General features: G+C 34.7%; 1 protein-coding gene across 1 annotated transcript; it reads right to left on the bottom strand.

The window, feature by feature from the left end:
- Positions 1-12,055, bottom strand: LOC106868361 (bis(5'-adenosyl)-triphosphatase enpp4). Its single transcript, XM_014913578.2, has 4 exons — positions 10,940-12,055; positions 8,063-8,236; positions 7,505-7,738; positions 1-4,262 (listed from the first exon to the last, which is right to left on the bottom strand). The coding sequence occupies exons 1-4, from the start codon at positions 11,796-11,798 to the stop codon at positions 4,075-4,077; spliced, it is 1,455 nt and encodes a 484-aa protein (XP_014769064.1). The 5' UTR covers positions 11,799-12,055; the 3' UTR covers positions 1-4,074.
- Positions 12,056-14,471: the final 2,416 nt, after the last annotated feature.

Genomic DNA, 14,471 nt, shown 5'->3' with positions numbered 1-14,471 from the left:
ATATACTCTTTTACTTGTTTCAGTCATTTGACTGTGGCCATGCTGGAGCACCGCCTTTAGTCGAGCAAATCAACACCAGGACTTATTCTTTGGATGCCTAGTACTTATTCTATCGGTCTCTTTTGCCGAACCGCTAAGTTACGGGGACGTAAACACACCACCATCGGTTGTCAAGCGATGTTAGGGGGACAAACACAGACACACAAACATATACACACACACACACATATATATATATATATATATGTATAAAAATATATACGACAGGCTTCTTTCAGTTTCCGTCTACCAAATCCACTCACAAGGCTTTGGTCGGCCCGAGGCTATAGTAGAAGACACTTGCCCAAGGTGCCACACAGTGGGACTGAACCCAGAACCATGTGGTTGTATATATTCATATATCTTTTATTAGTTACTATCATTAAACTACGGCCATGCTGGGGCACTGCTTTGAAGGGTTTTAATCAAACAAGTTAACCCCCAGTACTTTGTTTTTTAAAGTCTGGTACTTAGTTATTATATTGGTCCCTTTTGCTGAACTGTTAAGTTACGGTTCATAAACAAATAAGTACCAGATGTCAAATGCTGGTGTTGACAGGGACAAACACAGACACACACACACTCTCTGAGTGGTTGGCGTTAGGAAGGGCATCCAACTGTAGAAACTCTGCCAAATTAGATTGGAGCCTGGTGTTGCCATCCGGTTTCACCAGTCCTCAGTCAAATCGTCCAACCCATGCTAGCATGGAAAGCGGACGTTAAACGATGATGATGATGATGATATATATATACACACGCGCACATATATATGTATATATAAAAATGAGCTTCCACACAGTTTCCATCAACCAAATTCACACACAAGGAATTGGTTAAAATGGGACTATTGTAGAAAACACTTGCCCAAGGTGCCATGCAGTGGGACTGAACCCGAAACTATGTGGTTGCAAAAGAAGCTTCTTAACCACACAGCCAACCCTGTATCCCGTACAACCATTCTTTTTTTCTTTTTACACTATTTATATTCATTAAACATTTGAGTGAACTTTGCCATTAAAAAGCTTTGTAAAACAAGGCAGAAATAATTACAACTTGATAAATTTCTGTTAAACACAGCAGACAAATAATAACAGCGTAGATTATATACCTTTAATGATATAAATTATACGTCTTTAATGGTATAATTTATATAATTTAAATGATATAAACTATATAACTTTAATGATATAAAATTATATACCTTTGATGATACGAATTATATATCTTTAACAATATAAATTATATACCTTTAAAGATATAATTTATATAGTGTCAATGATATAAATTATATACCTTTAACAATGTAATTTATATAACATTTATGATATGATTTATATACCTCTAAGGATATAAATTATGTCTTTTAATGATATAAATTATATACCCTTCATGATATAATTTATATACCTTAAATGGTATAAATAATATATTTTTAACAAATAAATTATGTACCTTTAATGACATAAATTCATTAATGTTTTTCACTTGATTCTTAATTTTCCTGATTGACTATTCTTGGACAAGAGGAAATATGAAGTTTATATCTTCCTAGATTACATTCCAGATCAAATCTATTGTTTATTTGTTGACATATATGGACCTACAGAAGTCTGACTGTTCTCTACAGTATAACCCTGTGGTATCAAAATGCCTGAGACCACTCCTGGCTGTATGACACCACTTCCATTGAAATGTCATGTCAATTCTGCTTCAAAAAGCAGCTTAACTCTTCAGCATATCCAACCCAAATATTTTCCATTTTATGTTTAAACTGGTCTGATCCAGCCTCTCACACCTACCCTACAATGTCATTCTAAAAATAAACAATCACATTATCAAAATCTCAAAGCTACAAGATAATTTCATGATTAATTCAAAACAATGTGAAGAAACAAGTGTTACATTTGACAGAGGAATTTGAATGCTGAAGAGAGTTACGAAAAATCCTCCAATATTGAATATTTATCACAGAATGGATAAAAAGTGACTGATAAATGGAAAAGTGGGAAATGTTACAAACTCTCTACTGACTCTGCAGTTGTTATTGTTTAGCCTTGAGGTCAGCCCTCACTGAGCAAGCCTGTTATCAGTCTCCCAGCTGTGACCATTCCACCTTTTTTAATATGTCTAAGACTAAAATAAATTTAGATATTACAAAGCCTTACTGTGGGTTAAATAATAATGTAAACATGTTATTTCTATACTATTGATGTGTGGGGAAAAAAAAAAAAGAAGAGGTAGTCCTCTAATGGTCTGACAGTTAGTTGACTGCTCCTAAGAGAATATGTAGCCAGCTCCCTTCCTCTATGATTAACATAGATCAGCTGCAACAGATAAAACTTAAATAAAGTAGGATTAAAATTAATGTCTAATGTATTCTTTCTTTTTCTAAATGGTAGTTTGTGATTCAGAGTAATGTAGTTGATATTTCTAGGAGATGGGGGCAACCATGTAGATGGTTTTTCGTGGCTGCTGGATAAAGATAGTCTTATCAAGTAAAGTAAATCTAGGATTTAAGCAAAGCAAGATGCGTACTTCATATATACACCCTCTTCCAATAAATAAATAAAGAACAATCAATAAGGACCTACAATAATTTTTGTTCATGGATACACTCAACATACTATTGAAAATAAATAAAATCATAAACATATACTAACGAACACATGCATGTATGTACACACACATATATACATACATACATAAGTAAAGTAAAGTTCCTTCCCGAGTCGTGTAGACTCAGACGGCTGGTTTCCCATTTTCCATGGCTTATATATCCCCCCCACCTGGACGGGACACCAGTCCGTTGTGAGATTACTCATATTTTCCAGCTGAGTGGACTGGAGCAACGTGAAATGAAGTGTTTTCCTCAAGAACACAACACGTCGGCTGGTCCAGGAATCGAAACCACTATCTTATGAACATTATAACCACTAAGCTACATGCCACTACATACTTATGTACATACATACATACAAATATATGGTGATTGTCTACTCTTTATGTAGATTCTGACCACCTCCTGTACCTACACCTTAGAGCCATCATGGCATCTGATATGGCTTTTTAAACCAGACAATGTTTTGAAAAGACATCCACATAAATTGCATATCTGCTTTGGACCACCAAGAGCTGCAGTTAAGTTCTGATCAATGTGGATTTTAGAATGTCTTTGGAGGCCTCCATTAGATTTGCAGACCTTATGTACACACACACACACACACTCACACATATATATTTTTTAGGAAGCTAAAAGTTATGGCTGGTCATAGAATGACCATTGGTTTCATACCTATAAAGCACTTAGCAGTACAGGTGACTCATCAGACTCAAATGGCTGAAAGCACATAATCTCTCTACAACTGGAGGAAGAAATATGTAACAGTCAGTTGGTTTTGTAAGCAAAGAAAAAAAAGATAAAATTTTAAAAAAGCAACTGGCCGTTGCATATTTCTTCCTCCAGTTGTAGAGAGGTTATGCGCCTTCAACCATTTGAGTCTGACAAGTCTCCTATACTGCTAAGCATTTTATAGATGTGGAACCAACGGTTGCTTTATGACTGGCCACAACTTTTAACTTCTTAAAAAGAAAATATATATATATATATGCGCTTCTCTTTCAGATACAAGTACTGATCACACACACACACGTATACACATGTATGTGTGTGTGTGATCAGAGATCAGCACATGTATGTGTGTGAGGGGTTAGTTAGGTAGGTATGAAGGTAGATAGACAAACAGATAGACAGATAGGGAGAGAGAGAGAGAGAGAGAGGAATATAAAAATCCATGATCAACAAATTTCTTTTCTTCAATAATTCCTGTAATGAAATCCGTCCCTTAACTGAACCTCTCCAACTGGAATCCAAAACAAAACTGGCGAGGACAGAAATAACAATGTACGTATATACCACAACATATGTCTCGTATAGATAAATGCTTGGAAAATCAAAACAAAAACAACAAACACCACTTTCCTTTGCGATAACAGAGACGGAGAGCATCGTGTGAAAAAACCCAAAGCAAATGTATTCTATGGAATGACATCATCATCTGAATCAGAGAGTAAAGATGTTTGAGTTGGATGAACAGACGATGCAACCAAGAATTTTATGCCAGATGTGTAAAATGACATGTGTTTGTGTTTCATTCTCTGTTGCCGACATGAAGCTACAGTGTAGATGCCAACCAATGTTGCAGTAAGAGACAGAATTAGGATGTCTGCAAAGAGAGAAACAGAAACGGAGTTTTTTTAAATATCACAATCAAAACAATACATACATATCTGTGTGTGTGTGTGTGTGTGTGTGTGTGTGCATGCGCATGTTTGTATACCCCCCCCCACACACACACACACACACATAGACCTATATATAAAAGTACATGAAACCATGTGGTCTTGAGTTCAGCCCCACAGCATGGCACCTTGGGCAAGTGTCGTCAACTATAGCCCTGGGGCCAACCAAAGCCTTGTCAGTGGATTTGCCAGTTGCATGACACCAGTATGGTGTCTTCTACTCAAGATGGCTTGATGGGTCTTCTACTCAAGTACAGCACCTTGCTGAAGGTCTCACTCAATTGCCATTGCCTCCATGTAAGAGAGAGTTACTGCTGCCTTGCCTTGACTTTGCATGATAGTCATTAATCAGTGTTAGAATTACTGTTAACACTTATGAAGCTCCAGTTGTCATTATAGATGTTTTCATCCATTCAATATAGGAGAACAGAATTTTTATAATATAATATAAGGAAAGTGGAGAGTTTGAACAGAGAAAAAAATCAATTTATTTGTATAATAGTCAATTTCATATCACCTACATATGTTTCAATTTCTTACCTTCATTCATATTTTGCAAATTAAGATTGCATTATGCATTTAAAAGGTAAAAATCTCTTCAGGGCCAAAATTGACAAATATTCATTTACACCCATTAGGATGGAGAGTTGCTTACAGATTGAGATAGCAGCATGCTTTTGTGTGCTTGTGTTAGTCAGCATGTGTGTCATTTGGATTCCTTTCAAAAAATAGCTTAAAGTTACAGGTCATACTACTATTCTCCTTAGATTGGTTTTATAATGGTTGGCTACCATTCCTATCTCTACTCATTTGTGAAAAGAATAAAAAATAAAATATATATCATCATTGTTTAACGTCCACTTTCCATGCTAACATTAGCAAGAAATCAAATCAATATATTCATTTAACTTCTATTTATTTAATACAGTTCTATATTTAAGAGATGAGGAATTATGTACATTATTTACATTTGACGGATATTTGTCCTCACCTTATTTGTTGTTAACACAACATTTCTGCTTATATACCCTCCAGCCTTCATCAGGTATCTTGGGGAGGTTTCTAACCTGGGTTCTCATTCCTAAGGTTCGAAATTTCCCCAAGACTGTTTTAACAACAAACAAGATGAGGACAAATATCTGTCAAATGTAAATAATGTCTACTTATTTAGTTGTGAGAATTCCAATGTTTATTAAAAATTTTTATTTATTTAGATGTATTAGTCTTATTTGTTGATAGTTTAGGTTATCATATGTATATTTTAGTTAAATTAATTTTTATATTTCATAATTAATGGGGGTATGATTCACTATGTATTATGTGTATGGAGTTAGACTATTTTCAAATGGTGAGAGTACATTTCATTTTAAGGTTACTTCCAATGTTTATTTTAATTTTTATCATTCACATCCTAATGGATGTGAATGAATATTTGTCAATTTTTGCCCTGAAGATGTTTTTACCTTTTAAATGCATAATGCAATCTTAACTGCAAAATATGAATGTAGGTAAGAAATTGAAACATACAAAGGTGATATGAAATTGACTATTATACAAAAAATTGATATTTTTCTGTGTTCAAACTCTCCATTTATATATATATATATATATATACATAAACAAAGTATATCAAAGAATTCTTTCTAGGCTTGAAGTTGGAGGAAATGTTGGCTCTTAAAGTAATTTTAAAATGAAAATATTGGAATGGAAGTACAAGAAAGTAATTACCATCTCACGGAAGATATATAACAAAACAGTTGAAATAAATTACATGGAATGACTTACAAAGATACAAGCAAACACTTCAAGATTTAAATTTAAGTTCTAAGGTTACATCGCTGAGGCAATTTCTGTTTTCTATTCATGTCTATTAGTAGAAGAGAAATAAATAGCGAGATCAGTTTGAGAATTAAGGGCTCTGTTTAACAGACATTTACTTTACAAAGACTGACACTCTGTCATCAGTACTCCATCATTATTTTAATGTACTCAACATGAGTAATCCACCATCATTTTAATGTACTCGACAAGGGTATTCCATTTTTATTTACTTAACCCTTTAGCATTTAAACTGACCATATCTGGCCCAAATATTCTTCTTGTTTTATGTTCAAATTGGCCAGATTCAACATATCACACAATGTACTCAGTATAGATACTCTATCCTCATCCTAATGTACCCAACATAAGTACTTCATCATGATTTTATCATCTGAGTTGTTTTATTTATTTATTTTTTAATGCTAGTATATGATATCTTGTTTTCTAGGCCCAGCATCAAAAGATCTGATTCCACCACTTCTTTTGGCTCTCTTGGTCTTCCTCTGGCCAAAACACACATTTTTATTCAGCTGATATTTTCCATTTTCATATGACCATTCCATCAGAGCTGTTTCTCATACACAAGACCAGTTCCACAGATTGCTATCTCCCAAATATGGAGATTGTTTATGTGACTTTTTCTTTTAGAATTTTCTTGTAAACTGGCATTGCAAATGGAGATGGTGCGGAAACATTTGTAACTTATAATTAAAGAGGTGTTAAAGAATTTTCTTTGTCTTCTTCTTTTCACTGGATTATTTACTCTTTGTCAAACCATACGATGGTATAATCATCGTGAAACTTGGATTTTCTACACCAAAAGTATTCCAGCTTTGGCTTGGATCCTGACAGTGTTGACAGCCCAGTATTCGGATTTAGTGCTTCTCTGGAGATACCTCAGCTTCCCATCCAAACTGACCTTAGCTCTCTATATATATATGTACACTACTTTTACATGAGGAAGGGTAACAGTGACTTTAATGTTTTGTTGGACAGTCCAACAAAGGTAAGCAGGCTGAAACTTCGAAGTCACTGTCTTGTAAAAGTTTAATAAACATATGCTCTACAAAATAAGTACTGAGTGATCTTCTGGTTTAGTATAAAATTGTTTTTATTATAACTTGACATAAAAACAAACACAAAAACACTCCTCACCCCATGCACACACACATATTAGCATCCTCAAAAATACACCCTGTTGTGCTATTTCAAGACAGAAACAGGCTGAGTAATATACGCTGGAGACTATTTTTTTACAGAAAAGTAAGATGTAAGGATTCTGAAATTAGTCTTTGATTAGAATGGCAAAGAAATAAAGGAAATTAATAGACACAATTGTACTTACATGTAATAAATGTTGTAAAGCTGCTTGAATATTTAGGGATAAGAAATGCTTGAACAGTCTTCATACTACCATTATTAGGAGAAGGTTTTAAACCAAGAAGTGTACACATCAAAGGGTATAAATCAACATTTTCAAACATGTCAACTGAGAAGTTTTTCTTAAGGCTTGGCCCAGAAGCCATAAAAATTGGATGCATATCAAGTAAAGAGTTGTTGTAGCCATGTTCTCCTTGTCCTGAAATTTTTATTTAAAGAAAAAAGAAATTAAAATGAAATAAGTGAGAATTAAAACCAAGAGTTTATTAAAATGAAATAGCTGAGAATTATAATTAAAATTAATATTAATTAAAATTTAAGGCAGCAAGCTGGCAGAATTGTTGCCATGCCAGACAAAATGCTTAGCAGTATCTTGGCCATCTTTACAAGTGCCACACAGAGGGATTGAACCCAAAGCCACATGGTTAGGAGCAAACATCTTATCCACACAGCCATGCCTGTGCCTATTGTAAAATACGATACAAAGATTACAAATCAAAGTAGTTTTGAGGAATGTACTCACTGTGGTAGCTATAATGTGATGAATTGAGAGTGTATCCTTCATCGGGAACCAACAGTAAAGGCTGAATACGGCGATTGTGTTTGTAATGAGCACTTTCTGGAATATCTTCCTTAAGAAACACATGTAAGTGAGACACTGATGATAGATTTTTTACAAACTGCTCAATAGGAACATCTAAAAGATTAAAAAAAGAGGATTTCATTATCAAAAAATTGTTCCGCAAATTCACATGTTAATTTTAAAAATTACTCTTTCTTAATTATCATATACAAAAACAAAAAAATCTTCCCATCTAAAATAAGGACACAGTACTGCAGTTAGTCTGGGTTTCAAGGGACCGCAATTGTTCAATATAGGTGCAGGAGTGGCTGTGTGGTAAATAGCTTGCTTATCAACCACATGGTCCCGGGTTCAGTCCCATTGCATGGCACCTTGGGCAAGTGTCTTCTACTATAGCCTCGAGCCGACCAAAGCCTTGTGAGTGGATTTGGTAGACGGAAACAGAAAGAAACCTGTCGTATATGTATATATATGTATGTGTGTGTGTGTGTGTGTGTATGTTTGTGTGTCTGTTTGTCCCCCCAGCATCGCTTGACAACCGATGGTGGTGTGTTTATGTCCCCGTAACTTAGTGGTTCGGCAAAAGAGACCGATAGAATAAGTACTAGGCTTACAAAGATTAAGCTCTGGGGTCGATTTGCTCGCCTATAAAGGCGGTGCTCCAGCATGGCTGCAGTCAAACGACTGAAACAAGTGAAAGAGTATCCTTCCAGATCCACATGATGTTGATGTGGAAGTTTTCAAGGAACGCCTGGACAGGTTTCTGTCTGAGATACCAGATGAACCCACATCACAACAGGAGATGCAAAGAAGAACAGCTCCATCCAACTCGCTACTTCACCAAAATCAGTATTAGAAACAGCACCGAGTGACTATATGTGGTGTACCAGCATGACCTCAGCCCTGAGCTGAAACCAGTAAGAGTAAAAAAAGAAAGTAACGAAAATATCAAAAATGTTAAGTTTCTAAGTTCAACAATCTGTTTAGGTTAATTTTGGTTCCAGCTTACAGTAATCTTTAAACTAATCTACTAAGGCAGCAGTGACTATGGCTTTGGTTTACTGTTCTAGTTAACCCTTCAGTTATTATATTTCTAACTAAAATACACCCCTTATGTATTTCAATTAAATTCTAAAATAATCATGAATTTAGACAGGATTTTTTTAATTTATCAACATATTAATCTGAACAGACGTTCCACATTCCACATACAGCTTATCCCTTTAGCATTAAAACTGGCCAAATACCCAGCTCAAATATTCTAACTTGTTTTTTGTCCAAACTGACCAGATCCAGCCTCTCACACTTACTCTACAATGTCATTTTCAAAATAAACAACCACATCATCGAAATCTCAATGCTAAGAGGTAATGAATGATTAATTCAAAACAATGTGAATAAGTAAGTATTACATTAAATTCCACATATAGCCTAGCCATTCATCATCATCATTTAAAGTCCATTTTCCAAGCTGGCATGGGTTGGATGGTTTTGACAGGAGCTGTCAAGGCCAGGATCTGCACCAGATTCCAGTCTGTTTTGGCTTGGATTCTACACCTTGGATTCTGCCAACCACTTTTCAGATTGTACTGGGTGTTTTTTACATGGCATCAGCACCAGTGCTTTTTACATGGGTGAACAGGTATAGCTATACACCTATACATATCTATATATAAAACCATACTTAGGGGTTTGTTCCCACAGCATGGATGCTCCCAGCCTTGGTGCACTTGTACTAAAAGCTATAAATATATTTTCTGAAAGAAATTGGTGAAGAGAAACTGAAGAAGTGCGAAATACATTTATATCAAGATCATTTCATCATTATTGTTTTAAAATACACATTTCCATTCTTGCATGGATGAGATGGAATTCGTTCAGGCATTTTTTCAAAGGACCTTCCCGTTGTCAATCTTTACCTATTTCCAAGTAAGGTAATATTTCCTCTCGCCCAGAGAGGACAAAGAAACTCACACACACACATATATATAACCCTGTGCTTGCCAATCACAAGGTTTTGGGTTCAATCCTACAGTGTGACACCTAGGGCAAGTGTCCTTTACTACAGCCCCAGACCGACTAAAGCCTTGTAAGTGGATTTGGTAGGAAAACACTGACAGAAGCCCGTCGTGTGTATGCATGTATCTATGTACATACGCACTTACATATGTAACTGCGTATGTACTATACTTCACGTGATAGTTGTAAACGAGATTCACCACAATGCAGGCGATGACCTTCATTTCCAATCTTTCATGGAAAACATGTCTGGTCGAGGGAAAATATTACCTTCGGGAAGAGCATCCAGCTGTAGAAGTCCATCCACCTCAGCAAATTCTTTCTGACCCATGCGGGCATGAAAAAGTGGACGTGAAAACGATGATGGTGATGACGATGATATATTAAACATTCAAGCAGAAAAAGAAAAAGAAAAGGTAAAAATATCCACGCGTTGCGAGTGCGTGAAAATATCGATATCAGTATAATTGTTCAGGACTGGTTTACACTTGAATGAAGAGGTCATTCGACTTGCAAGAAATAGCAGCTAAATCTCTCTTAAATCACCTCCTACCGGATGATGTGGTTTTAGGTATCATATTCCCGAAAATAAGACAGAATGGTCATGTCGAGAATGTATTTAATCTCAGGACTGCTGAATAACATCGCGAAAGCTGATTTTGTTAAAACAACAACGCAAAATCTGATTTGTGTACGCTCTTTACATGAAAACGGTTCAAATAAACAAAGATATAATTTAATTAATAAACCATATATAGTTATATATTTATAAACCATAAACATAAAATGAGTTCTCACCTTTATTAGGTAGGATATTTCCAATAGGATTTCTTTGAAAAATTTGATATTTAGACGGCGTGATGTATAAATCCAAGTTAATAATTTTATCTGCTGGCGTAAATGCCATTCCATGGTCACTGGTTATGATGACATTAGTTTTGGGAAGTAAACCTGTGTTGTTTAAACGTCGAATAAGATAACCTAAATCATTGTTAAGGACAGTTAATTGTTTATCAATTTCTGGTGAATCAGGACCAAAGAGATGCCCGGTATGATCTGGTTCTTCGAAATATAACAACCCCAGATTAATAGGATAAGAGGGGTCTGTGAACCACTCAATAATTTTGTCTATTCTGCTAGTAAAATTCAACAAATGATTTTTATTAAATTCTAAATATCTGTATGGTTTAAACCCTTTTATGCTAGCACCATCACCGACCCAGTAAACACATCCACTTCTAGCCTTTGTGTTTTGCTTTTGGTTAGTCACCCATATGGGTTCACCTCCGTCGTCCATCCACTTAGGGTCTCTGATTTGATCAATAGAACCGTAAAAGGTATCGTTGTAAAGAGGATCATACATTATATTACCAACTATACCGTGACTTTCTTCGTACATACCGGTCACTAAAGTGATGTGATTAGGGAAAGTCTTCGTAATAAAGGCATTTTGTAGACCACGTCGTGCAGAAACGCCATTTTCGATAAACCACTTAAAGTTATTCAAAGTAGCATTTGAATGAGTCATGTAATCCCATCGAAAACCGTCGAAAGAAACCAGTAAAAGGTTCGGAAATGTCAGATCAGCTAATATAATTGGGAAACAATATAAAAATGGGATGATAATATATACAATAGAATAAATACAGAGAGACATTGCCTAGAGAGAGATACCAAACAAGTTCCAGCGAAATGCTTAGCGGTGTCACGCCAATAAGTCTCCAGTAAAAGTTAATACCACGTCTTATCACCTTCCTTTGAACATGAATTTGCGAAAATGAAAAAAAGAGAAGATCGTGTTATCATCGATATAAAAATGTTTTGATTTCTTGATACTTAATCTATTTCTTGATACTTAATCTATTTCTTGATACTTAAATTAACCCTGTTACGAATTTTAAATGATACAACTTTATGATTAACAATAACATTCAAAACAGTAAAGTATAAACACTGAACAGGATGCGATAAGTTTCAATGACCTAAAAGTTATGTGTTGTATATAGAATATAATAGCCTTTTGTATAATTTAAGATGTAGAACAGGTGTTAGATATCTTTTTATCATGCTATAGGCAGGGCTAACCGGATTTTGGAATGTTTTTTAAAAATAATTTCTGGATCAAAGATATCAAAAATGAAACTTATCATACAAGGATGTAGAAACATGGCTTTTTGTTTTCGTTATCTTTTATTATGTATTTTTTAACTTCCCCTCTTGAAACAAAGTAATAGTTGTTTAATGTGAAAGTTGGTAAATGCCATGGATGGTATGGCATGCAATGGAGAGTTGTAACATTTTAAAGAATGCATGGGGGCGATTGTAGCTTCGGTGTTAGCAACCAGTTCGTTGTCGTCAACAAACATGACATTTTTGTGTCAGTTCCGTCGTTCTTAGAATCAATTATCTATGTAATCGATAGCGAGTTAACATATGAGGGATTGTTGGCTTCTGTTGCTCTATTCTTTTACAGAAGTAAAATAATTTATTGTTAAAAATATCACAACGGGGATTTTTTTTTTTTTTGTTTCTTTTTCAGTGTCTAATTCTTTTTCATAATTAATACGATACTTTGGGTGCTACTTTAACGAGCAGTCTACTGCTGTATCCGTAGTCTTACCTTGTGAAAGGACTTGATCTGGGTTTCAGTTTAGGTTTAGAGTTAGGTAAGGATTTGGGTTAAGGTTAGAGTTACGGTTAAGGTTTACCATTAGGGTTAGGTGATAGAGTTTAGAGTTAGGATTAGATTGCACGCTAAAGTACAGATGGCCAAGCAGACCTTATGTTAAAGTGGCACCAAACTTTGCTTCATTTGAGGCCACAATAAATCGAGACGTCTGTTCTTATGTATGTATGTGTGTATTTTACTGTTCGATATCCAGAAATTGATAAGAAAACCAAGAATTTTTGTATGCAACATTTATTGAATAGTGTCGGCGGGCGGCGGCGTAGAATATCGAAAACTGGATGTCGCTTCATGTTGTCTGCTACAAACCGTTAATGGTGGGAAATATGGATGTTGATTTCTAAGTCATTCGCTTAAATTAATTTGGTTGGTGGTCGTCAACAAGCAATAATGGAAAAGAGGATTGGAAACTCAATGAGATTATAAGTGTCGCAACTTGATAGTCCTTAGATTATATATACTAACACCTACTTGAGATTTAAATCAGTTAACTCTTCGATCGTTATCTGATATTTTATTCGTGGATGTATACATGGTTCCAGGCTAGATTCGAAATAGTAATATTGTATTCTAAACCAAAGGCTGTTGTCCACCAGGCCACACAGTTCGTAACTGAGAACGTTATTTGTAGACATAACTACACTTTCGTGCCCCGCTTCGACTTCGTTTCCTTATAATTTTCTTAATAATGCGTATTTTTTAATGAAATTTTAGATACACTTTCGAAGTTATGATTATTTTTAATTAAGTAACGAAAAAAGCTTTTTTGATTCAGAAAGAAAAGAAGTCCATAGTGCTTTGTTTTATTTAATTATTCAATAATATGCTCAAGATCAACATGAAAAAATTAAAATCTGACAATATACTGATATGTATTATTTATTATTAATACGAAATAGGAAATCATCATAAAAAAAAAAATTCCCCCACTTTACGCTTAACTTACTTCAATACAAATCGAAAGTTCTGAAGTCACCGTATATTTCTGCAACATTAGTTAAAGCTGTCCAACCACTTAGAAGTAGTTATTGTTGCAGACGTAGCAATAAACACTTAGAAACGCTAAGTGAGTGGCTATTTTCAACAAATCAGACCACTTACATGGTCACTTGAGCCATGTAAGTGGTCTGACACTTGTAACAGCTATTGTTTCTTCACTGATAATCAGAGCACATCTTGTGTCACACATTTTGACAAATGCACATTAGGAAAACAATCTTTCTTTATGTTTTATTAATATACAATACATGGAAGTTAATTAATATGCATAGAAAAACACACCATTATATATGCACATCGGTTGCTTGAAATATATCTGACGAGATGTATACCTTACAAAGCCTTGTTTAACTATACTTACTAATTACAAATTTTAATTAAGTCCGCCTTTCTAACGAAATATAATCATTATCCGTTCATACAACAAATCATTATAACGGTTCATTAAACATTTTTCATTAGCTCTGTTATGACTTGTCACAATAACCAAAAAAAAAAAATTACTAGTTCGTTTATTCTTAAAACATTTCTCTCTTCATTTATTTCCTATTAATTTGTTAATATGAGTCAGTAACATGAAGTAATTAGGAAAGATCTTTGTAATAAAAAGTATTTGTAAAACCCCATCATACAAAAACGTTGCTT

The sequence above is a fragment of the Octopus bimaculoides genome, chromosome 19 (assembly GCF_001194135.2).
Source record: "Octopus bimaculoides isolate UCB-OBI-ISO-001 chromosome 19, ASM119413v2, whole genome shotgun sequence".
NCBI lineage: Eukaryota > Metazoa > Mollusca > Cephalopoda > Octopoda > Octopodidae > Octopus > Octopus bimaculoides.
The sequence above is the reverse complement of the archived record's forward strand: the minus strand, read 5'-3'. Positions and strand labels throughout refer to the sequence as shown.